The sequence below is a fragment of the Dunckerocampus dactyliophorus genome, chromosome 3 (assembly GCF_027744805.1).
Source record: "Dunckerocampus dactyliophorus isolate RoL2022-P2 chromosome 3, RoL_Ddac_1.1, whole genome shotgun sequence".
NCBI lineage: Eukaryota > Metazoa > Chordata > Actinopteri > Syngnathiformes > Syngnathidae > Dunckerocampus > Dunckerocampus dactyliophorus.
The window spans coordinates 16,617,878-16,642,538 of record NC_072821.1 but is presented as its reverse complement, the minus strand read 5'-3'; the positions used below and the strand labels follow the sequence as shown (position 1 = coordinate 16,642,538).

Genomic DNA, 24,661 nt, shown 5'->3' with positions numbered 1-24,661 from the left:
CGTTTGAGATATGTTTTTCTCTATTTTTCTCAAGCTTCTCTGGCTCACACTTTGAAAACCCTTGCTTTCAAGCTACAGATAAGAATCAGATTGAACACTGCTGATATAAATGTTGACGCTGATAACCTATGATGTCCATAATATGGAATGTTGGTAACATTCCCTTAAAAATAAAACCCCAGAAAAATTATTATCATACGAATGAGAATAAAAAATAAAGGTTCCCTATAATAGATGTAACAATTCGGCGCAAATAAAGAAGACTATTATTTAAGGCTAAGCGATTCACATTTTATACCAAAAAGGGAACGAACCCATATAAATTTATTTTGAAAGCGTAACGGAACCATATCGTTGTTCTTCTTCTTGATTGGATGCGCTAACGCTCCCTGCGTCATCACGTCAACGTAGCGGGCCAATGACGAAAGCGGGCTGTGAGGTGGTGCTCCCCGAAACATGGCTCTTGTCTTCGGCTAACAGGGTGAATGCAACCGGGGATGGGAGCCGTTTCACACTCTAAAACGGTGTTTTATTTATCCGGAGCTCCTTCATTTGGACGTTAATATTCACCGAGGTCACTAGGCGCTGTTTTACATTAAAAGAAGATGGCGGAGTTCTCTCCGGTGTTACCGATGCGGGATGGAGGAGGAGGGCGAATCGGGCAGCCTATCTTCCCTCGATCGAGGTCCGGTTCCGAGTCAGAGAGTGAACTGTCCCAGAGCTTGGCTCGGACTAAAATACGTTCTTATGGAAGCACAGCTAGCGTCACGGCATCTCTGGGGGAGAAATACATAGAGCATCGGGTTACAGACAGCGATACCCTGCAGGGGATTGCCCTTAAATATGGTGTAACGGTAAGTTGACTTTTTGAAAAATATCATCTCATACGGATTTTACGCACTGCAATGCGTTGTGCAATCTATTTGTGCTGCCATCTAAGGTAGCCCACAGGATGTTATTGTTGCATCTTGCAGGCATAGACAAACTTGGGCTCTTAGACAAGTCTACACTTGGGACACTGATGTGACACGTGTGGCAAGTGTACTCCACCAATAAAAATACCCGATTACTTACTTACTCCTATATTGACCCAAGTACAAGACTTGTTTTTGGAAGTTGAAGAGAAAATCAAGCTTTTTAAAAAATGTATCCTGTCAGATGGCGATCCATCCATTTGTTTTCTATGCTGCTTATCCTCACTAGGGTTGCGGGGGTATGCTGGAGCCTACCCCAGCTGACTTCGGGTGAGAGGCAGGGTACACCTGGACCGGTTGCCGGACAATTGCACGATCGCAACTATCATTCAAACTCACATTCGTACCTGTGGACAATTTACTGTAGAGTCGCCAGTTCACCAAACATGCAAGTTTTTTTTTAATGTGGGAGGAAACGGGAGAACCCACGCACACACGGGGAGAACATGCAAACTCCACACAGAGATTCCCAGGCGGAGATTGGTCCGCAAACACGAGACTTGTTCGAGAAGTTGTTACAGTGCAGTGCACCGCGGAAGAAAATAGTTTGTGCTCAATATTGGCTTGACTTTAGCTGCTATCATTAAGGATAATGTTTGTGTTGTAACGACCAGCTGGACGTCAGGATGATGAGGAGGCTGTCGATCAACAACCTCTTTATTGCGAAAACAAAACGGGCTACTGTCAGCCGAACCATGCTACAACAACATCAGCAAACACGGCTGTCTTCTCTGCATGCAGCCACACAGATAATCAGTACACAATTTTATTAGTTTCATTTAATTCTGGTAATTCAGTGTTTTATTACTACATTTGATGACTTTCATGTCTTCTGTGTACAGTGATTTAGGAGTCAATTTAGGTATAATATCCGACTTACACCAAAACTGCACTTGCACCACAGTTGAGAAACGGAACTTGTGCATAACCCGAGGACCACCTGTAGTTTTAAAGAGCATCGTTGCCGTGCACTGCGTGCCAATGCGCGTGTCCGTGAAGCAGTTAGTTGTGAAGACTGTACAGACGAGTGTTGACATTATAGTCTCTCCGCTCTCTCCCTCTGTGTGCGTGGTAGAACGCGTGGCATGGGGCAACGGCCTGTTAGTTTCCATGTATAAACCTCTAGACCCGGAATATAATATGACCCATCTTTTTCAGACATGTTTCCTTTGGGGGGGGAAAACCCTCTTATATTCGAGTCAATACATTAGAGTTTTTGATCCATGAACTTGGTATGACGATAGGTAGGTACTCTTCAAAGATGTTTCTATTATTATTTGATGTCAGTCCAGACATTCATGGTGTCATTAAAATGATGGAAATGTAAAATGTCAAGCGGATGAGACGTGAATTGCATTTGCTATGAAATTTTCCCAGATGGAGCAAATCAAGAGAGCCAACAAACTGTTCAGCAACGACTGCATCTTTCTCAAGAGCAGCCTCAACATCCCCGTGGCGACGCAGAAGCGCTCCATTTTTAACGGACTGTCTCTAGAGTCTCCTGACGGGGACGGCGAGGCGGCGTGCCAGGAGACGGAGGCACCTTGTGTTGTGTTGCAGCAGGATGTCGAGGGACCTTCGCCGTCGCCTTCGCCGCCGCCTGAAGACTCCAAAGCCCCCCGGCCTCAAGCAGAGGAGCTCTCAGCCAAAGACTTCTTACACAGACTGGACATGCAAATCAAACAGTCAAAGCAGGCAGCACGCAGGCTGAAAGAAGAGGAAGTAAGGTGAGGTCAAATAAACCACAGCTTGTTTCGTTGCATGCTGCAGAGTTACTGAGTCATAGGCCACGTTAAAAATACCTGCACAGTCGATGACATTTAATGGAACAAAAACTGTCGATCAAAACTTCATCCATCCCTTCAGCTGTGAAAGTGTATGTTATGTTGTGGCTAGTGATTGTATGCACAGAAAATACAGTAGTATATGTAGAGGAGTGGCTCTGCCGACAACACCGGCATGTTTTCGAAAGAAGCTCTCCAATCACAAAAATAACGTCATTTTAAACAAAGTGCTTGCAGAAAAGGTGGCTGGCTGTACAGAAAGTGTGGGTTGTAGATTCCTACTTAAGTGCAGTCGTGGGAGGCACTGTTCATTTGCTTCAGTGGTCTCAAACCAATGACTCTTTGCATTCTTTGATATGAATTTATAAATATGTTTGTTATGTAAGCATATGAAGAATGTGCAGGTGCAACAATACTCTCATGATGCTGCACTTAGGCACAATGAAGATCATATATGTTAAGAAATCCACCGGACACTCCATTAGGTACAGCTGCACATTCCTTCCTTATTTCAATGTACAGGGGTACCTAATGAAGTGTCTGCTGAATTCTTGCGAGAGCACGCTGCAGTAGAGGGGCTGAGGACAGGAATCAAGCTTCGCTAGGCAGGCACCACCCTATGCAAATGTCAAGTATCCGACTGACTGGCTGAGTCAGGCCTGAACACGTCTCTGGGGCTGCTTAAGTTGAGAGCACGTACGCCTGCATGGAGTCAAATAGTGCCCACAAGTATTTTAGACAAAGGCAGAGCTTTTACCATCTTGCCTTTAAAGGCCAGCACAATGGATCTGACATAAAACAATCGATACTTGCAGTTTGCAGTTAAGAGCAATTTCACATGAATATGGGGATTATCATTTGGGAATCCACCTCCATTTTCAGGGCCTCATAAGTACAGTACTTGGACAAAGTAATTCATTGTCTAAATACTTCTGGACCCAAGTGTACATCATTAATATAAAACATGCTGCCCTAATCTGTTTTAAAAATTGGATAATTTGTTAATGAACCCTATGATTGGACATGGTTTACTGTAGGGGTGTCCAAACTTTTTCCACTGAGGGCCACATACGGAAAAATGAAAGGATGGAACGGCCACTTTGATAATTTGTAAACCAACACATGTAGATATGCTAACAAGTTATATATTTCAAGAAAAAACTGCATCTGAGCTTTATGATATTGGTGAAAGGACATAATATTAGTATGAACTTGCTCTTTTGGTTGGGTTTGCTTGTTTTTTCACATTTTTGCAATTTTTTTTCTTTTGAAAATGTTCTTTCTTAATAATAATCGAATTAATAATCTTTGTAAATGTTCTTTTCATAACATTCTGACTTAATCCCATAATATTTTGACTTTATTCCTATAATATTAAACCCTTTTCTACAAACCTAATTTTCCAAAAAGTACAACTTTATTTTGTTTTGTTTGATTCTCATACTACAATTAAAATAAACCTTTTTTGTGTGTAATATTTCAAGTCTATGCTACTAAAATGAAATATTTTTTCCTCATAATATTATACATTTATTCTTGTAAAATTGTGACTTTTTTCTCGTTAGAATACAACTTTTTTCTCTTTATATTTTGACTTGATTCTTGTAAAATTACAGCATTTTCCCCCCATTTCTGCTGGTGTTGCTTTTTTTGTTAGATTTTTCCAACTATGTCAACTTTCTTCTAGTAAATTTTCTTCTGGTAATGCCGACTTTAGTCCCATGGTATTTTGACTTAATTCTTGTGACATTATAACTTTTTTCACGATCCTAATTTTCCAAAAATTACAGTTTTATTTGTTGTGTTTGTTTCTCATATTACAACTTAAAAAACCCATCTTTTTTTCTTTAATATTTCAACTTTATGCTGCTGAAATATCGTTATTTTGTACTCATATTATGTTATTCTCGTTTTTTTCTTAATGTTTTGACTTTATTCTTGTAAAATTACTGCTGTTTTTTTCCATTTTTATATTTTTTTATTTATTTTTTATCTTCTTAAAGCATTTTATTAGAATGTTCCGTGGGAGAATAAAACAAACAGCCTTGGGCCGCTATAACTCCTTTACTAAACAAATTCTTAGCTGTCAGTTGACTTCAGTGTTCCATCATGAAAGCGAGAAGCCCTTCATCTGCATGTTGACTTACAGTTACACATGCTCATCAGGCATTACTTCATCCAAACCTGAACAAAAAATCTGTTTAGTGAAGTCAAGCCCGTCAACCGATTGTATATCATCATTTTTGTACCATTCCGGTGACGCCGTATCTCACATTTATTTAGAAAAGCCTTGTGTAAACATGGAAGACCAAGTTTCCCATTCATCTGTAAACATTTACAGACCAGCTGAGGCGTGCAGCCTGCTTCTGAGTTGAGCCACATCACATTGGCTTGCAAGAACTGCACTGTTTAAGCACCCAGGCAAACATGGGCCGTGTGCCTGTCTAGCTTTCTTCTCTTTGAATGAAGCAAACCACTAAGCCTTTAAGACAACAATTTGTCCCATAGGAAATAATGAAAAGTGAATTATTTATCAGTGTCGTCCTTGTGAAACCTGTAACTGTACAGGCAATGTTTCCAAGTAACACTTTTTACATTATTAACAATCTTAAGTTTGTCAAAAGGTTACTTCACCACTGTAATGTGTAATTCTTGCAGGCCATTTGGGAATATTTCTTTTGTGTGTGGCTCCTCATCCTCCATAACATAACTTAGACAAGAAAATAGAGGTTGGTGTAACATCCCAGCAGAGGTCAAGACATGGGCGGATGCTGCTTGGACGCCATTTCCTTGTTACATGAGCCCTGAGACCAAGGCAGCTGTTTGATTAGCCTCATTCATAATTCACACACACACACACACACACATAGCAAGAATCTGGTGACCAGTCCAGTGGCTGATATGTTTCCACAGTGGAATATTTCCATTAAATGTTGTTTGTCTTCCTCATCTGCAGGAGCGGTGAGGGGAACTACACGGCACCCACCACGTCATACCAGGAAATCTAAAGAAGCGATCTGTTAAGCTGACACCTTGCTTGTTTACCTTCTTGCTTGTGGAGCAAATGCGTTATGTCTGCCTTTTATTTATTATCAGTATGCAAACGTGTATGATTGTTTTTGTACAGCTGCAGTGGGAAACCGACAGCATCATGGAGCTTATGAAATACTAGACATCTATTTATACGCAGCTGTATAGACCACCCCCTGCTGCTTACACACTCGTCAGTATTTAACCACCACAACACACCAAGTGGATGGACTACTCCCTTTTAACTGGTTCCGTTTTCCTCGTAAAAGCATTTATTTTTCTTTGAGAACAGAAGGGATGTCTCGTTTTTTTGGAGTGTGAAAGCATTATTTATGTGTGTCTTTAGGAGCTGGTTTTTATCGTGCTTCTTAATTCATTTTATTTAGGTAGAATAAATATTTAAACCCGGTGTCCTCATGTGGGTGGTACTTATTATCATTACTACTCTATATTAAGCACACTTGCAAATAAAAGGCAATGTTTTAATTGCTTTCACACTTTAGGAAAACAATCACATATTTACATTTAAAAATACCTCATCTTGTTTCTACCGAAATGGAAAATGCTCAATTTACAGACGTGGTGAGGAATGATTGACAGACTGCCCCCTTGCGGCCCTCCGAGTTATTACAGTCGAGTAGAATTCACTACAATGTATCAATACACATATATTTTTGGTAAAATGAAAAGCAGGAATACGATAAGATCTTACACATTCACCATAAACAGGAAATTGAGCTAAGTCTGGTTACAAATGATGGTACAATTTGATATATACTGTATATATATATATATGTCATTTAAAAATATCATGGAAATGACAGGGATTATTTGCAAATCTTGCCGTGCAAACTGAAATCATTTTACTGCCTTGTTAATAGTTTTATTAAATCCTATCCCCTCGATATGATTGTAGCCTGTATGGGAGTGTAAACACGTGTTGTGAATACACGTGACCATGCCATGGTGAACAAGTGAGAGAGAGAAATCAAGGTTGTCTTTTAGTATGAGATTCAGTCCTAGAGGATGGAGGATGACGTCACAGGCTGCTGTAGATTCTCTTGATGGTGTCGCCCTCGTCCCTGGCGATGATGCCTTTCTCAATGTAAGAGTCCACCTGCTGGTCCATGAAGTCCTTCAGTTTGGACAGGTCATAGTCTGCCACAACAAAGAGCTTGTGTGAACTTATTTGGCTACATGAGAAGGGTGAAATATTAGTAACACCTCTCAGTGTGATGCATTGCAATTGTGCATCACAGCAACTTACCAAAATAAACCACAACAAGTCATCGGAAGAGATATCCTATGCTATTCTAGCTAAAAAAGATTCATACCCTGACTGTATTAAACAGATTTTTAAAACATTCTGACAAAAAGCTCCACGTCCAAAATGCCCCCAGAGAATATGCAGTCGCCCCTAGCCACTTTGCGTTTCGACTTTCGCAGCTTCATGCCGTTTCGCGGTTGAATACGGCCTATCATTAGTCATAATATATGCATATTTGAACTAATCTTACATATTTTTTTGCCTAAATTAAGCATTTTCAAGCATAAAAAAGGCTAAATTAAACAACAATACCTTTTTAAGGTATTCAAAAGACATATTCAAAGACCTTGAAGTAGTATACTACACTGGTCACTAGGTGTCAGTAATGCTCGGGTCTGGAACCAATTTACCGCGATAAACAAGAGATTACTGTAACGCAGTTGGGATCTCACCAACTCCCTCCAGTTAAATCCTGAAGCATATTGTGTTGAGTTTTCTGCTTACCCCAGACTGTTCACTCTCTCTTGAAACACAATTAAAGTTAGATCAGCAGGTCTGACAAATGTTTTCTTTATTTTTTCTCAAGCTGCCCAGCTGCCCCTGACGTTTTCGCCTTTGCTGTGAAAACCTCTGCTCTAGATTATGCAAGAAGTTTCCTTTAGAATTCTGGAAAAGATTCCATTCAGATCAAGTGTTGTTAAAATGTAAAAAAAGGTGCCTGGTGTAAAAAAAAAAAACCTTGAAGTCCTCCCTGAACGGTGCCTGCATAAATATAAACTTATAATTAGGGAATTTACAACAGCCATTGACCGGGCAAGTCCCAAAGGTCTACTGGTCGATTGCGATCAACTGCTTGGTGACCCCTGCTGTCCATAATGTCTTACATTTTACAATACTTTGGTTGGTACCAGCTCACAGCGATTACATTTACCTGAATACATGTCTTAGTAGCAGGCACTTGCTGACACGACACATTTATAAGGGTACCTCTACTGTATGTTGTATTCAACTGGTCTTGTATCTCATGATATCGCACAGGTGGCCAATGATGTACCATACTGTCATTCAGGGAGAAGATGATAAAGTCACGGTGGTTTGTGGAAGAGATCAGACATCAAGACACCCAAACAAGACAACATAATCTGTGCTGCGGCTCTATTAAAGCGGATTGAGGTCGTGTGGTAGAAGAAAACCAAAGCAAGTAAACCTGAAGCAAGTTGTTATGCTTTAAAACAAAACCACACATCAATTTCTAGTCGTACAATATCTTCATCTTTGTATGTTTACGTTCTCCTTATTGACTCGACGCCCTTTAATGCGGCCCCATAAAGTCACACCAGGCTACGTTTAAAAATGAGCTGCGTGTTATCAGTCATCAGAACAAACAAGTTTCAAACACCACTCGTTAAATAACGTAGAGCACAGGTGTCAAACTCAAGGCCCGGGGGTCGGATTTGGCCCGCCATGTCATTTTATGTGGCCCGCGAAAGCCTTGAAATAATGCACGTCAAAAGGACACTTATTTTAATATTTAAAAAAATATTTGTATACATATTGTAATTTTGTTATTGATTTTAATCTTGTCTTTACTTTTTTAAGCTTTATTTTTCATTATTTTACTTGTATACTATTGTAAAATTATATTTATACTATTGTATTTTTATATGTATGCTGTAATTAATTTTTTTTTATTTAATATAAATGTATTTAAATAAATAAAAAATGTTATATATAAAAAATATTTGTACAATAATATCAAAACCTTTAATATTTAAAATTTTTTTACAATAATTTAATAAACATTTACCGTTACTTTTACAATAAATAATAAAATAATATATTAAAGTAAAAACTAAATTATTAATACTAACAAAAACAACTTAAAAAAATATTTTTTTTTAAATCAAAAAAACAATATTTTTTGCTAAATGTGTTTGTTGTCAATATTGACAGAAAACCTTATATTTTTTTGTTGTAAAATCCAATTTAAAATGACAATTTATTTTTTTTTTATTCATGAAAAATTAATGTAATAATGAATTAACAAAATTCGAAAATAGAATGATAAAAAGTGGCCCTCTGAGGATAACCATAACTGCCATGTGGCCCAGGGTGAAAACGAGTTTGACGCCCCTGACGTAGAGGATGTCAAACAACAATCAGGAAAGTCCTTGCAATGACGCAGTCGCGTATACGGCCCCCTTCACGATACACTTACTGGGACACGTTTGCTGATGACAAACATGACGTGTGTTAGGGATTAGAGGTGATCTCCCTTTTTCCAATTTTGACTGAGACCAGGAAAAGAAGAACCAAAACTAGGATGTGGCCTGTATGTCCATCTGCTCTGCTGCCTAATCTGTAAGGTGCAGGCATAAACACACACTCACACACACACACACACACACACACACACACTGCCTGCTGAGATTGTCCTAATGGGCACGTCCGCTGGAGTAAACATAATAAACGCTTGCTCTGTTTCTATGACACTGGCTTGGGGCAAAAAGGATTTTGTCCTCCACCTGCTGTTCTTTTCTGACAAGAGGCCAAGTTAAATAGACACAATAGACACTCCATTAGGTGCACCGGCACAGTCTAACCAAATCAATAAAAGTCAGCCTTTACAAAGATCATAATGCTCAGTTTTGTTGGAATTTGCGTTAGTGTAGAACTGCACTGCGTCCTCCACCGTAAGATTCAACGCACTTTTAAATGGTATGATTCAGTTATATTTCTAACATACTTATGTGGATACTTTCTTGTGTATCATTTTGGTGTACCTGAAGTATCTCTCACTATTCCACAGGCCTTGGTGGACGGTAGCTAATGGTACATCATTTTGGCCACTTTGAGAAAACGAGGTGTACTCATTCACTGTGACTGTGTGTACTCTCTGTGTCCTCTCATATGATGAAGTGTGTGTCGTTCCTGGCCATCACAGACAGGCAGGCAGTGAGGCCGCTGTTGTCCCAGACAACCATCACACAGCAGAATACTAATGAAGTGTCCCACATACAACCATGAAGATGAAACACATCCCACATGAAAAAACTCTAACCCCATAAAGTCAGGCTTTACTTAAATGTTTTCATTAAAAAGCAGCCCTCTAACACGTCATCTGAACCAGCTGCTTGTCCATACAGGCTCAATAAAGCCTGTGAGCGCCCAGTGTAAATGTAATTTTCTCTTGTCTATCACATTCTGTACTGGATGGCTTGCACAGCCAGAGCTCATTAACATTTCATTTCCTGCTGCCAAATTAAACACCAGTGGACATTGATTTTTACAACAGCAGGGAGACTTTTGTGCGTCAATCAGTTTCCAGGCTCCGCAGCCACTTGCCGCTTCCCTCGAAACGATACAAACACAAGAAGTCATAAATCTTATATAAAAAAAAGGCCTTGTCACAGCTTTTATAATGCTTTGCTAAAGTGGACACATGAATACAGTTTTTCCTTTCTTTACACTCTCTGATGTGTATTTATACAAAATGGACAAAAGTATCAGGTTTCACTCACGTTAGCCAGAGCCGGCTGGCCCATTAGGCAATACAGTAGAACCTCAGTTAGCATACGCCCCGGTTAGCATGTTTTTCAGTTAACTTTGTTCAATTTTGCCTCGGTTTGCGTACATTTTCCAGTTAGTGTACAATATGGCGGGCATCTTGTGGTGTTATTAATACACCCCGTGAGTCCAACTGTGTTGTTTATGTATTTTTATCACACAATGTCCTTGTTAGCATCCTATTAGCTTTCTACTACATGGAAACAGGAAGCAGAAATCAGCCCCGTCGCCCATCTATGATGTCATCAGCAGTTGACTCTGTAGTTCTTTGCTAACTAACACAGGTACGCCACAAGTCTCAAAGATGGTAACATTTTTATAGTTTTACAATGATAGTTTTACATGCTTAAAACAATTGTAAATATATATAAATGAGGAAGGAAAGGAATAAATGAATATTTCAGGTTACGTTCACCCTCATTAAAGACAAGTTTGTTGACAAAGACACAAAGTGGACACTACCTTCGTGTTTTGAGTTATTTCTTGACTTCTAGTGCTTCTCACCTTCCTTACCAAATGCTGGCACTGGCAGCTTTCTTTGGCTCCATTTTAGGTTATTTTGCAGCCGTGATCCAAAGAAAAGCAGAGACTCGAGGTGAGAAACACGACTGAATTCAACAAATAACTCATGCCAAAACAGGAAGATGACATCCGTGTTGTTCTTGCTGCCACATCGTGTCTTTGGCAGCAATTACATTTTCAATGACGGTAAAAGCAACCTTAATTGTTACATTTAAGCTTACATGTTACATCGTTTCATTCATCATAGACTGTGTATGTGTTTAGAATTGTTTAGGCATGTAAAACTATCATTTTAAAACTATAAAAACATTCTTGGCTTCCTGGCACGAACTAATTGTATTTACGTGATTTCTGATGGGAAAATTTGATTCGTTTAGCGTGCGTTTGGTTAGAGCACAGGTGTCAAACTCAAGGCCCGTTGTCGGATTTGGCCCGCCATATCATTTTATGTGGCCCGCGAAATCCTTGAAATAATGCATGTCAAAAGAACACTTATTTTAATATTTAAAAAAATATTTGTATATATATATTGTCATTTTGTTATTAATATTAATTTTGTCTTTACTTTTTTAAGCTTTATTTATCATTATTTTACTTGTATACTATTGTAAAATTATATTTATATTATTGTATTTTTATATGTATGCTGTATGCTGTAATTTTATGTATTTTTTTATTTACTATAAATGTATTTAAATAAGTAAAAATTGAATATTTAAAACATTTTTACAATAATTTAATAAACATTTACCGTTACATTTACAATAAATAATAAAATAATATATAAAAGTAAAAACAAAATTAATATTACTAACAAAAACAAATTAAAAAATATTTGTTTTTCCGGCTCTGCTGACGGGAAGTGTAAGAAGAAAATAAAAGTCCCTCTTTGTGGCCAGAACAGACTTTATAATACATTTTTTTCATCACAAATAACATTTGTGAGGTCAGATCGCAGAGCCAGGTTAGGGCTCTCAAGTTCTTTCACTCCGTACTCATCCAAGCATGAGTTTAGTCATGCTGGAGCAGAAAGGGGACCTTGTCCAAACTTTTCCCACACGCATGTAAACTTAGATTTGTCCAAAATGATCTTGGTGAGATAAAGAATTAAGATTCAGAGGAAAATACGGGGTCCAGCCAAACCTCTGATTGATGCATACAGTACACATCTCATTAATGTGAGGGAACCAGTAGGATGGGTTTACTGAATAGACCTTTGTCAGATCAACGATAATTAGGACAAGCTCATCAAGGGGGATCCATATTCATTAGCTGTGCAGCAACCGTCTAGTCCAGCACCCCGCACTCATTTCAACTGCAGAGGACAACAAAAGGGCTAAAATGTTTTGTTCTTCTGTGTGTACACCTGCTTGTAACCCTCAGTTCAAGGGGTGATGAAGCAAATATGAGTTTTTTAAAACACATTTGGATATTTCAGTACCGTAGCTGTAACATAAGTTACTTTATTCAATGTTGCACACTCACCATCTTTGCCTTCTTCCTTGTTGTGTTTCTTCAGCCATTCAATGTTCTTCCTGATGGCTTCCAGATAGGTCTCCGACTTGCCAGGCTGATCTGAAGTAGAGAGAAAAAAAGGTAGTCATGAGAAGAGTTTTTTTTTAAATGACCTTTTTTGACATTGGTGATTGAAGAAGCTATGACTCAATACGACTGCTTTTGCTCATCAAAAGTACAATACCCTGATGGATTAAACACGATTTAACCGTGTTCATATACCGTGTGTTGTTGTTATGAATAGAATTGTGAAAAACAAAATCATTTTCCTGAGGATAATCCTGCTGTGTTTACTATGCCGTGGATACAGTACAATGTACAGGGACAGGAACTAGTGGCAGCTGTGACAGGCTTTTGACTGTCCCTTATTGGACTGGCCTAGTTCTGGGCCAAACAAGGACTCTGTGCTGGGATTGGCCCAGCCGCACTGTCTTATTTATTTATTTATTTATCTCCTGCTGGCTATGCTGAGTGGAAACAAAAGATCTGAGGTGGCCTTCAGGCTCATTTAGTAGATGACTGCTCACTTTAAGTGGGTGTTTTGTTTGTTTAAATCAAGTGATATCATTTTCTTACATTTGAATTGGATGATGTATTTATTCAAAACATGACAAAAAACAAATGGAATTATTTTGCAAGAACACAAAAAAGGCATGCGTGACAAGGCTCGTGATTTGAAGGTCGACATGGTGTCACTTCCAATCTCTACAGACACAGCTCATGTGGGTTCTGCTCATCAAGACTGCTTAGTAGACTGACTGGTAGACGGCTGCTCCTCCTTGGTGGAGTCCTTCAGGTTCTCATACTCCTTCTGCATCTTGGCAGCCTTTGCCTTTGTGTTGTCGTCCTCGTCCAAATTCTTCCCCACTGCCCGCAAAAGCAACTGTTAAACATGTCACTATGACCAGCATATGAACAGAACATGTAAGTTAAAATAACAATGGTAACTCTCCACTCTTGGTGCAATATACTGGATCTAATCAATAAAAGTACAGTATATATTACTGTTTCATAGTATCTGTGTGATATATCTAGCCTTCTGGCTCTAATTTTTTTTTTTTTTTTTTTTTAGAATTGTGTACCTGTATACTGTATATGTGTATATGTGCATACTTGTGTAGGTGCAGATGTAAGTGTATATACATGTATGTATGCGCGTGTTTGTATGTACACACATGTATGTATTAGCAACTGATGTGCTACGAAGAAGGGGGAGGATTAAATAAGATCTGCTTCTTCCTACTCCTTTTCGGACATATGCATGTTCGAAATAAAAAATTAAACCAACCAAAAATACAGTAGATATTTTTCATTTCCACCTACTATGGTACCGATCATGCAAAATGTTCTTGCATCTTGGTGAGGATGCCATTTTTGTACTTTGCAATAACTTCTTTCTTGAATTTAAAAGTTCTTCTTTGTCAAATTGAGATCATTCGAAACTTTCTTAGGTCCTGTAGCAGCTTATTTAGCAGCCGCACTTCATAAAAAAAATACATGGACCGTGAATCACCAATGTAGAGGGTCCTTTGTTTGGGAACATTCTTGTTTGAGGTTGAACGTGCCTTAAGGGATGCCGTAGGAAAGTACGAACTACGTATCGCAACATTTGGTCTTAGGCGTTTGATCCAATATGGCTGAATAACCAAACAGTGCTATTAACCATAGCTATCGGAGTAGTGTAAGACAATGGACGCGGCTGCATGGCTTTAATGAGTTTACATCGACGTCATCTTTTATTCTTCGCGTGTGTTTTGCGCAGGCTACAGGAGCTCTATGGACACAAGTGACGGTGACTGTTTTAACTACTTACTGTATTCGGCACAATGCTGCACATTACAGGCACCAAAGAGTGAACTACAACAATTTGATACGCAAACCATAGAGTCAAGGCCAAAAGCAATGGTATGCCAAAGATGCCAATGTTTTTGGCCATGACCGTTTATACCGAGTCAGTGTATGTAAACCGAATCAAAACCTTTGCATACATTTGCGACAAAAGCGGAAACTTATGCTAACCGATGTCCCACTGTAGCTTCGACTCTGCTTTTGTCTTTTCCAATCAAGAAGTTATTCCCCGTGGAACAATGGTAATTGAATGTTCACAAACTAAAAAACAAATCACCAAACATTTCAGACATGTTTGTAAAAAGAAGAGCAGTTTACCTGCAAAATCCTGAGGTCCGAGAGACTTTCCGAGCTTGTTCTTAGTCTGCATGGCAATCATGGCGTCCAGATTCTCTGCAGGTGAGTGAGAAAGAACATTAACATTTATTTGGACCTGAATCACCGTTGCATCATCACTTCACTTTTCCTGTGTGAGTCAGACATTTCCAAGGACTGGATTCATTAGTGAAATCTCTCTTTAAAGAGCATAGGCCATTTTCCTGCCGAGTTGTAAAATGGTACAATTTCAGATCAGTTCTTCAGCAAATTCCCTGTTGAGGTTCTGTAAGGAAATCATACTCTTGACCACAAACCATCAAATGGGAATGATAAAAGTATTACAAAACTTCATACTGTCTCTCTTAAATCTCATGTAGTTTAACAGAGGTCCTCTTTTTGCGTAGTGATACCTCATTTACAAACACTACATATTCCTACTACGGTGCCTTACTATCTAACATCTCTCCTTCTGTTTGCAAGTTCTGTCTGTATTCACGCCGCTTCCTCCCACGTGTAGTGCAGCAAAAGGCTATCTTTTCGAAAATCACTTTCCTCCGCCTCCAACAGCTACACCCACCCTCCATATACGCACACTTCCTCTTCTGTGGACTGTGCATATTTGATCTGTATATTGATTATTTCTTATTGACGATTGTGACTTAATGGAGCATCTCAGTCAGGGGGGAAGGCGGGGTGAGGGAGCTTACGTTAAACATGTTGCTAGGTGATAGTGAAATTCTGTTCAATTGTCAAAACCTAAAACAACCTATACCACCGACCCGACAGGTTACCATGGAAACTCACATTGTGCGTAATGGTATACGGCTGTTTTGTTCTGCTGAATGACGCCAGCAGAGCATCATTAAAGGGCAGCTGCTACTCAGGGTCATGCGAAGGACTGTTCCGTCTAAATCTTACCAGGCAGGCAGTGCCAGGACAAATTCCACATAAATGGGAAGTCGGGAAATACACCCAATTTGTACACCCAACAATGACAACATTAAATAAAATGTTTCCATCTCCTGTAGGTTCATGCATTATTTGTGATGCGCATTCGCAAAGTAGGCTACAATATGAGTTTACATAGTAAATGTACTGGCAATCACATTCACTCTATTGATAAATCATGTTAAATCACAGGTGTCAAACTCAAGATCCGGGGGTCAGATTTGGCCCGCCATATCATTTTATGTGGCCCGCGAAAGCCTTGAAATAATGCATGTCAAAAGGACACTTATTTTAATATTTTTTTAAAAATTGTATATATATATTGTAATTTTGTTATTCATATTCATTTTGTCTTTACTTTTTTAAGCTTTATTTTTCATTATTTTACTTGTATACTATTGTAAAATTATATTTATATTATTGTATTTTTATATGTATGCTGTAATGTTATATTTTTTTATTTAATATAAATGTATTTAAATAAGTAAAAATGTGTATATATAAAACGTATTTTTACAATAATATCAAAAAATTTAATATTTAAAACATTTTTACAATAATTTAATGAACATTTACCGTTACATTTACAATAAATAATAAAATAATATATTAAAGTAAAAACAAAATTAATATTACTAACAAAAACAACTTAAAAAATGTTTTTTTCAAATCAAAAAGACAATATTTCTTACTAAATGTGTTTGTTGTCAATATTGCTAGAAAACATTATATTTGTTGTTGTCAAATCCAATTTAAAATAACTTTTTTTTTATTAATGAAAAATTAATGTAAAAATTAATTAACAAAATTCTAAAATAGAATTATAAAAAGTGGCCCTCTGAGGATAACCATAACTGCCATGTGGCCCACGGTGAAAACGAGTTTGACGCCCCTGTGTTAAATGGAAGTAAAGAGCAATTACTGCTGCCCTGGGGCTTCCGTAACAAATGCACTGAGTCATTTACTTTGAAGTCACTGAAGTCCGTAAAAAGAATTGCCAGCCGTAAACATGCATTTAAAGACAAGCTGACTTGCAGGTTGAAAACCAATGAATTTGCTGTAATTGTTAAAGAACAGAGGCATGACTGCATTATACAGTATAGGCCTGTCATTCCAGTTGAACTTGCTATTTAAAGCTAATACTGAGTTTTGAGGGTAACAAATGTTCTAAACATTGTCTTACCCAGATAGGAGACACCCTCCTCCGGTGTGATAGTGCCGTACTTCACCATCATCTTCACAAAATCAATCAACGTCTTCATGATGGTGATAAGTGTCTCTCTTTCCTGAGCATCTTGATCTGAAACAATGAAGCGGGAGGCTTTGTGTTGTGTTTGCAGTAACTGGTTGCCATGGTGTTGATGTTATCTTGTGGTGTTTGGCTGTAGGGGGTCTTGATGATGGGATTATGAATAATTAGTGATGTGTGTGTGTGTGTGTGTGTGTGTGTGTACACTTCCTTTGAGGTCAGGTTTTAAAAGCGGACAAAACAAGCAGTGACTCATCCTTGAGTGCATCATTACCATGACAACATGTCCCGGGCCTTAGCTTCGCTTATAGGCACATTTGTCACGTTTGCTGACCCTTACCTGAATTGAGGCTCCTGAGTAGGCGGTAGAAATTGGGGAAGTACTGCAGATCCTGAAGGCCGTCCTCTGGGCCCACTTCATTGTCATCCTCAGCATCCTTTTTGTCCCACGTGTTGCCTGTTGTCTCATCCTCATCTTCTGCATCCCTGTCCACCTCATCCAGGACCTCATCATCTTCTTCGTCCTCATCGCCATCGTAGCGCCGACTGGGCTGCTCCCACTTATCCTGCTGATGCAAGTAGCATTTTTATACTTACTAAAATAAAATCAATAACAGCCATCAATTCTGAACTGCTGCAATTACCAGGTTGGCTTCCTGGTTGTCCTTCTCCCCCTTGACGTCCTCTTCATCGCCCTCTTCAATCTCATTGTTTTTGGCATTTTTGGTGATGAGATCCTGCAGAGCCTCAGCCACTCGGTACTCCAGAGTGTCAGCCTGACTTTCTGTTATCTAACAGGAAGACAAACAACAAGACTTGATCACAAATTGTGCCGCAAGGTGCTAGAACAGCAGCATTGTACAATATAATATTGATCTTGCGAGTGAGAGGACGATTGAGAGCGAGAGATTTTTAGAGCAGCCTGAGGACTTATTGAGTGTCAAAACAGCAATACACAAGTGAGATTGGGAACAAAATCCAATTCACACATCTCAGTTGGATTTTCCACGTACGGAAAGTGTTAACCGCCATGCTGTCTCTACAATGGCCAACCTACCAGGCCTAGTTTGAGCAGCTTCGAAACGATCCGGTCAAAGACGCCTCTGTCGTCCTCCTCGTAGATTTTGTTCGCGATCTTCTGGACGATGTCCTCGGCTGTTAGCGGAGTGCCATCCACCTGACGGAAAGTCTCGGGGTCATCTGAGACGAGAAAGTTCATCGGTGTGAGCTAATTGTGTTGCAATTTGAAAGAAAACACGCTGCTTCCCATCATCCGTACTTGATAGCTTTAAACGTACCACCTTTGAAGGTCAAAGTGTGGGGGCACACATTCTAATTACCGCACTGAAACAACGATATGAATACAGATGAGAGATCATTTTATGCTGAGGGGCTCGAGATTTATGCATAGAAACCATCCATCCATCCATCCATCCATTTTCTATACCGCTTCATCCTCATTAGGGTCGCGGGGGCATGCTGGAGCCTATCCCAGCTGACTTCGGGCGACAGGCGGGGTACACCCTGGACTGGTCGCCAGCCAATCGCAGGGCACATATAGACAAACAACCATTCACACTCACATTCATACCTATGGACAATTTAAAGTCGCCAATTAACCTCACCTGCATGTTTTTGGGAATGTGGGAGGAAGCCGGAGTACCCGGAGAAAACCCACGCGCACACGGGGAGAACATGCAAACTCCACACAGTGGCTCAAAGACTGGGCAAGTTAGTAAACAACAGAGGAGGATTAATAATGCTAATTTTAAGATAAAGATGATCAATGAAACAAAGTCATCAGACAACTATCGAGCCACTGTACAACTATAATTATAAAACTGCAAACAAAGTGTTTTGTGTAATATTTTTGGGTATCTGGAACAGATTAATTGGATTTACATTACTTCTTATGGGAAAAATGTATTTGGTTTGAGTATGTTTTGCTTTGAGTCTGACCTGCTGGAACGAATTAATGACTTTAAAGGGGGTTCCACTCTTTTATAATATAATTATTAAAACACGAGTTTCATCTTTAGAATCTCCGCTTGGGAATCTCTGTGTGGAGTTTGCATGTTCTCCACGTGTGTGCGTGGGTTTTCTCCGGGGGGGTACCCAGCTGCTCACCCAAAGTCAGCTGGGATAGGCTCCAGCATACCCCCGCGACTCAAATGCGGATAAGCGGCATAGAAAATGGATGGATGGATGACTTTCATCTTAATTATGTCTTTAATTTAATCTTTAAAATACTTTTCCAAAACCCGCTTGGGGATGAACTAGACTAGAGATTGTGAGCCAGGTCCAACATCACTGACTCCTGACCTCACATGTTCTTCTGGATGAACACACAGCAAAAGCTTCCCCCATAAGAGTGGAAGCTAGCACCACAGAGTGGGCTAATGCCATAATACACTGTGCAAGGTGTCCCAACACTTTTGCGTCAATAGTTCAGATTTTTTTCCCCCCTACCTCCTCCTTGTTCTAGAGATGCTATTCTTACAGTTTGACTTTTATAACAGTCTCCCACACAGTACAAGCCTGCGCTGACTTATTGAATCATCTTCAAGCTATTGTTGTCTCACTCTGAGGAATAACAAGAGTGTTTTGCTGTACTGCGAAGTAACACAACCTGACGAGAAGATCACAGATGCTGAGCCACATACGCAGCACTTTGTGTCTGAGTCACCTCACTTCAGGAATTTTACGCTGAATCAAGCGATAACAGGAATGTGCTGATATGATGAAAAACATTGATACACGTTAAAGGACAGCGGTGACTTTTGGGGAATCTTGCTGCATGGTAATAGAGATCTTTCCTTGGTGCTTGAAAGGGCTGGCACTACTGTAGCTTTCAGAAGATAATCTCTATGACAGCCACGTGTTCTTGCTCGTGTCCGCCTGCAGAGGCACGTGGCATACGGACTCTCACAAAAGTGAGTGCACCCCTCTTCTGACATTAGGCTGTTGAGTAATTTTCAGCAGAGACAATTTATAGTGCTAATATATACTAGAATCAAGCTGTACAATGACTCTAAAGTATAAGCGTGATTCTTCTGAAAGGGGTACCAGAGAGGGTGCCGTCACTTCAAGGGGCTTGACGCACAGACTAAAGTGATTTGAAGCTATAGCCGTCTATAGCTAAACAAGGAAAACAGTGTCAAATACCTTGTTTGTGTCGTTTGCGTATAAAACACAAACTGATGTTAATTTCAGCCCTTTTGCGACATGCAAAAGTTTGTCACAAACGTGATGAAAATACAAAACGGTGAAACCCACTTTTCAGTTGATGTGATTTCCCAAGTATGACACCTCATTGTACACAAAAATCAATTTGCTGCATCCAAAACATGTACTTTGACCAAACACAATGTAATGAAACGTGAATCGTGGAAGTCCCAAGTTTCAGTCCTATAGTATTGTGGCTTGAGAAGAATACTCTCATAAACATGAGGGGTTCACTCACTTTTGTGAGGTATTGGAAGGGACTATCTTTTGTTAAACGAGGTCTAATGTCGCCCACACACCCCTTGTACAGCAGCCTCACCTGTACTCAGCTAGCGCCCACACAGGACCCTACCGTACACTGATACTTGCCATGTTCCATGCCGTTCTTGGTAGAGTCATATTCCTCTGCCAGACGTCTACTCTTGGTGGAATCGGACTCATCTGGAACATACTGATCCTTCTTCTGCTCCTCCTTGACCGGCACCTCGGTGGTCTCCTTGAATTTCTGGCTTTGGGGCAGTGACTTCAGGACAGTCGAGTCATCGCGGTCCTGCCCCTCAGCGGAAACGGGCTGCTGACTCTCTGATTGGAGGAACAAACCCAATCATTAAAACTGAAAAATGGAATGCATGGGGATCCAAACCTAACATGTTTGAGGTTCTCAGTGCATATCCTATGAAGACGCATTGTCTACTGGAAATGCTGAAACCTAAACTCACTCAGGATGCAGAAAGTGTCATTCATTGATTGGCAATACTGTATAGAGTTTCCTCTTACCAGCCAACTGTACTGCAGTCTTCACGCTGTCTGCCTCAGCAATCTGAGGAAATGACAAACATTCTATAAATAATTTCCTCTGCATATTAGCTCAGATTATTAATGTTTGCCAGGGCAAGCCGGATATTGGATGGGAGAGAGCCTTACCTGCTCTTGGAGCGGTCTTTCTTCCGTCAGCTGTCGGTTGTACACAGATTTATCTGACAGAAGACAGCACGCAAGAGTCATATAAAAAAAAAACATATTAGCATAACTTCTTATTCAATCACATGCTTTTTTCCCCCCAACATCTTTACACTTCCTTGTTATCTTCCAGACATGTGTATGCTGCTGCTCTCCCACTCCCCACCACCCTCCACAGGCAGACCTTAATCGGATTATCAAACAAAAGATTAAACTGAGTCTAAAATAGACCACAGCCGGCCTCAACAGCCACACTGCTGAGCTGTAGCAGCTCAACTTTGCCGTATTCTGTTAATGAGCAGATTTACAGCTAAAGTGACATCAAACTGCTGGAAACAGTGGAACATAAACTCTAATCTGCACTGCAATTAGTCAGCAATTATAACTGAACTGTAGGTTGAAAGCATCCCCTAAAGGTCTAATTTGTTTTCATTATTAAGAACAGTTCTATCATCAGCATTGATTTTTGTGGTATTCCTTAAGTTGTTGTTCGTTTTTAATGCAAACCTTCTTAGTTCATAACAGTCTACAGTTGACTTTTAATTTGTAATGTCACATATCAATGACTGTCTATGGAAGGTAATAGAAATATACAGTAGTTTAAAAGGCCAACTCACCCTGGCTGGTCGGTGTTGGTGTTGGAAAGGCAGATATTTGACTCACTACAGTAAATACAAGAAGCTGGAAAAATATGCAAAGGCCAATGTGTTTTGACGCCATCCTCAACTACTAATTCAAATAAGGCTGAGTCCAAGATGATGAGATCTACTTGACCAAAGTGCTCAATCCTGCTGCTGGTCCTTTCAACGACCTCGAAGGCTGCGAGATGCTAGCCGCTCTGAGTGAAGCCCTCTGTGGGGAAAAAAATGCCAAATCTCGGCTTGTCTGCGGACGTGGAGCTGTCTGCGGGGTACGGTGCTGAAAGCGGGTCAGTCAGAACTGCTTGGTTCTGAAAGGCTGAGCGAAGAACCCCGTGTGAGCTACAGCATCACTGCCACAGGATGTAACACAGCTCAGCACAGCAAGACCTGCCCCTTACTGAGGGGGCGGAGGGGGAAGCGGAGAACACTGTAAAAAGTGTCCATACTACACAAGGTTGCAGTATGTTTGTGAGTATAAAAAACTAAAATAAAATCGAATGCATTTTTGATAATCACTTTCACAGTAGTAAATGACAGTATGATCTTTACTGTGGTTGTTGTCTGCACTGCATGATATTATGAAATTCTAGGTATGTTTAAGTACTGTACTTGGTTTACATTTAAACCTTGGTTTTGGATGATATTCACTCAACTTTTTGTTAGGTGTCGATGCACGTTTGGTGACATCATTCGGGTGTTTTGGTCCTTTGGTACGGTCGGTTTTCACGTATGCCGCACTCAGGACTATAGGTTCGTTTGGCAGGCGGACCGAGATCCATCTCTCAGGTGGTCTCGGCCCCTTTTTTGTCCAGTCCTGTTTGGTCCTGGACTGTGTTCACACTTGACCAAATGAAGTGTACTAGTAGATCAAACGGATTTTAATCTGTTTTAACTTGACCAAAAATGACAAGTGTGAGGCCCCTGCATTCGACAGCGCAAGTGTGCCTAAAGGAGTGTCCCATGAGTGACAGCAGACTGAAAAGTAAATATGAAAATGTCCAAATTGCCAGTATCGGTTTCTTCCGTTGCATTCAAGTGAATCATATTTACTCGCCATTTATAGTTTAAATAAATGGGACTGCGTTGTACTTTTTGCAGCGTGGAGCATGACCTGTCCAGTAAATGTGCGTCACACACAAGCTTCGCCATCACCATGCTTGTAGATCTTTCCTATCTGCCCACTGGCTTGTCAACAGCAAGTGCAATTAAATGGGCAGCAAGCGATTAGACTCATGCACAAAGGAGAGATTTACGAGTCTACTTTTATGACCTATTTGTTACCTAAACTCTGCGTGCTGCTAATTAGATGTACATAGAATGCTGCTGGTAGGCTCAGTCACAAGTGAACACACGCTTAGCTGATATCCACATGATTATTATTACAATAATATTAGAAATACATTTTATTTCCCGGTTTCCAATTAATGTACAGTAAACACAACAATCCGATATGTTATTAACTGTATAGTAATAACAACTGAAAGTGATAAATGTGTAGCTACAGTATAGCCTATATATAATTATAAAAGAAGACCCCGCAGCCCTTTTGACGAGATGTCAGGTCCAAGAGGCCCCCGGGGACACTTTTAAGGATGAACTAAAAACAAAATCTTGAAATGATGAAGAAAGAGCCATCCAAAAAGAGCAGCAGAAGGGAGATGGTGATTCGAAAACGATCGTTGTAGTCCTGCCTGCGTAAATACTGCCATCTAGTGTTCAGTAACTGCAAGTACATGTAGAGATATAATCGCATGAAGCTCATGTAAATCCTTTGACACAAGTATTGACTGTCTTGAATTCTTGATATACCAGATATGAAATGAATTCACCAACATGATTAATTTCACATCTGTAGATACTACCTATTTCTATACACTCAACAAAAGTATAAACACGACACGCATTTTTCTAAACACTAAGATCTGATTCTAAAACGTCTTCTATGTGCACAAAAAGCCCTTTTCTTTCGAATACTGTTCGCAGATCTGTGTTATATGTGTTAGTGACCAGTTATAATTGAGAGTCTTGATATGCCACGCCTGTGAAGTGGATGAATTACGAATGCATGAATGCTCGCTAACGCTGATGCAGACGGATTTGTGAACAATATTTGAGAGAGCTCTAGGCCGTTGGTGTACAAGGAAAACGTTTTAGATCGTTGAGTTCAGCTCGTTAGAAATGAGAGCAAAAAACAAATGTGTTGCGTTTTGAAAAAAAAAAAAACTTACAAGAAAAGGCACAAACCTGAAGTAGTAGTCTTTTTTTAAAATTTCAATTAGAGTTTCATCACTGGCCATCACATGAGATGAAATAAGGGCGCAAAGCTTACAACGATGAAGGAGCCAAACGTGTGCCTCGAGATGTTTTTTAATGTCTTTACGTGAGCTTGTTTTTTTTTTTAAATAAAAAAATAATAATAATAATAATAATAATAAGTATTTAAAATCATAAGTTATGGTCCCCATTTTCCCAGTTATGCAAATATATAAGAGCAGTCAAGCTATTTTTTTGTATTTTGTTAAACTAGCAAATTCGTATCGAAAAAAATGTGATTAATTCAAAGCTTTTGCAGCAGACAAATATTGAATGTGTACTTAGTAGTAGTAGTAGTAGTAGTAGTAGTGGTGGTAGTCGTGCTAATTGTCATCAAGTCATAATACATATAGATTTGCTTATTCCATATAGAAATGTCAAACCAGCATCAGTTCAAACGTTCAAGTTCCTGAATTAGGGTCTCATACGTTCGTGAAATGTGAATTGACACTGCACTCTGGATGTCTGTGTATGTAATTTGGTGTATGTTTGTCTTTTTC

The 24,661-nt window shown here is 39.6% G+C and overlaps 2 protein-coding genes across 3 annotated transcripts; one reads left to right on the top strand and one right to left on the bottom strand.

Moving 5' to 3' along the window:
- The first annotated feature begins 407 nt into the window (after positions 1-407).
- On the top strand, positions 408-8,700 carry lysmd2 (LysM, putative peptidoglycan-binding, domain containing 2). The gene is made up of 3 exons (XM_054770955.1): positions 408-854; positions 2,352-2,701; positions 5,715-8,700. Exons 1-3 carry the CDS (start codon positions 606-608, stop codon positions 5,764-5,766), a joined length of 651 nt encoding a protein of 216 aa, XP_054626930.1. The 5' UTR covers positions 408-605; the 3' UTR covers positions 5,767-8,700.
- On the bottom strand, positions 6,257-22,213 carry scg3 (secretogranin III). Of its 2 annotated transcripts, none has more exons than XM_054770953.1 (12): positions 21,825-22,213; positions 21,172-21,224; positions 21,025-21,067; positions 20,617-20,829; positions 18,080-18,222; positions 17,667-17,813; positions 17,363-17,591; positions 16,957-17,073; positions 14,826-14,900; positions 13,419-13,526; positions 12,630-12,719; positions 6,257-6,946 (listed from the first exon to the last, which is right to left on the bottom strand). In XM_054770953.1, exons 1-12 carry the CDS (start codon positions 21,925-21,927, stop codon positions 6,828-6,830), a joined length of 1,440 nt encoding a protein of 479 aa, XP_054626928.1. In that variant the 5' UTR covers positions 21,928-22,213; the 3' UTR covers positions 6,257-6,827. The 2 variants fall into 2 exon arrangements, with proteins under 2 accessions (XP_054626928.1, XP_054626929.1); XM_054770954.1 differs by having other exon boundaries at positions 17,363-17,588.
- Positions 22,214-24,661: the final 2,448 nt, after the last annotated feature.